At 55.8% G+C, this 1365-nt stretch overlaps 1 protein-coding gene across 1 annotated transcript in view; it reads right to left on the reverse strand.

Annotated features, from left to right (window-relative positions):
* LOC107300968 (sodium-dependent serotonin transporter-like) overlaps window positions 1-1355 on the reverse strand; it is a gene marked incomplete at both ends in the record, with an annotated part of 4542 nt that extends 3187 nt beyond the window's left edge. The window contains 2 exons of the mRNA XM_015830247.1: window positions 50-181; window positions 1239-1355. Coding sequence (XP_015685733.1) covers window positions 50-181; window positions 1239-1355 — 249 coding nt within the window. The remainder of the gene's footprint in view (window positions 1-49; window positions 182-1238) is intronic.
* Window positions 1356-1365: the final 10 nt, after the last annotated feature.

The raw sequence follows: 1365 nt of genomic DNA on the forward strand, positions 1-1365 counted from the left end.
GCTCTTCCCCTCCCCTCCGTCCCCCCCAGTGGCCGGATCAGCTACTTACAAAAGTCAGCGTGGACAAAGAGCCCATGAAACACGTCACAATGAAGAGGAACACGAAGAGTTCCCGCCGTTTGCCCCAGACGTGGGGGAATTCGTCCAGCACGGCGGTAATGACCCCCTCCAGGCCTGCAAACTGGGGTGTCGGGGGGGGGGAAACACGGGGAGAGGTCAAGGAAAGAAAGGATGAGGACCAATGGCAGGGTTAGCTCCTGACCATCAAAAAGAAACCGGACAGCCATTTGTCTAGAATGTTATACTCCTACTTGAGCGAGGGGGGTCGGGGTGGACTAGATGACCTCGGAGGTCTCTTCTGACCCTGTTATATTCTATGTTCGGAAGGACTGCAAACTCTCGGGGTGGGGGGGGGAAGCCTGGCTGTGCATCTCCCGGAATTCAAACGGCTGAGATGGGGAGAGGGGCCCTTTGAGGTCATCTACTCCCACCCCCTGCTCGGGCGGAGAAGTGGAAAAAGTCAACGTTGCGCCGAGATCGAACGCCTGAGCCCATCTGGGAAGGAGACTTCGCTTTCGCTCAAAATCTCTCCTGGCGCGGCTTAAATCCATTTATGGGAGCGTTTCTCAATGTCGGCAACGTTAAGCCGGGTGGACTTTGATTCCCAGAATTCCCCAGCCAGGGGAATTCTGGGAATCGAAGTCCACCTGGCTTAACGTTGCCGACGTTGAGAAACGGTGCGTTATCCCGTCTCTATGGAGTGAGAAACAACCAGGATATGCCAGGATCCTTCTTAAAAATCAGTGCCCTCACCTGGACAAAGACACGGGTCCCCTCACCCACCTGAGTGGCAGCCTTAAGCCCCCTGCCTGGGTAGCCCCCCCCCTCTTTCTGCGATCACTCTTCCGACACCCCATCTCATCCTTCCGGGTTACAATCCGAGTTTGCAAACCCAGTTTGCAACCTCTTGAATAAGAAGCCTTTGCAGAAAAGAGGGTCCCAGGGCAATCGAGACCCTCGCCCGCTTTGACCCCGATGGGCGACGGATGCATCAAAGCCGTCCACTCTGCAAAAAGGCTGGAACTACTTTTTTTAATAAATATTCGTGGTGCTCAGGAGTGGCGGGATCCTGCAAGGCTGACTCTGTGTCCTCCCCCCCCCCAAACACACACATACACACACACACACTTATACGCCTGTGAGTTAGGGAGGTGGCAACGGGACCCTCCCCTGCTCACCGTGCTGTCCAGGCCGAGGGTGATCAACATCAGGAAGAAGATGATGGCAAAGAAGGTGGAGGCCGGCATGTTGGCGATGGCCTCGGCGTAGGTGATGAAGAGCAGGCTGGGTCCTGTTGGAGAATCA

The sequence above is a fragment of the Protobothrops mucrosquamatus genome, unplaced genomic scaffold, assembly GCF_001527695.2.
Source record: "Protobothrops mucrosquamatus isolate PMUCROS unplaced genomic scaffold, P.Mucros_1.0 scaffold9379, whole genome shotgun sequence".
Taxonomy (NCBI): Eukaryota; Metazoa; Chordata; class Lepidosauria; order Squamata; family Viperidae; genus Protobothrops; species Protobothrops mucrosquamatus.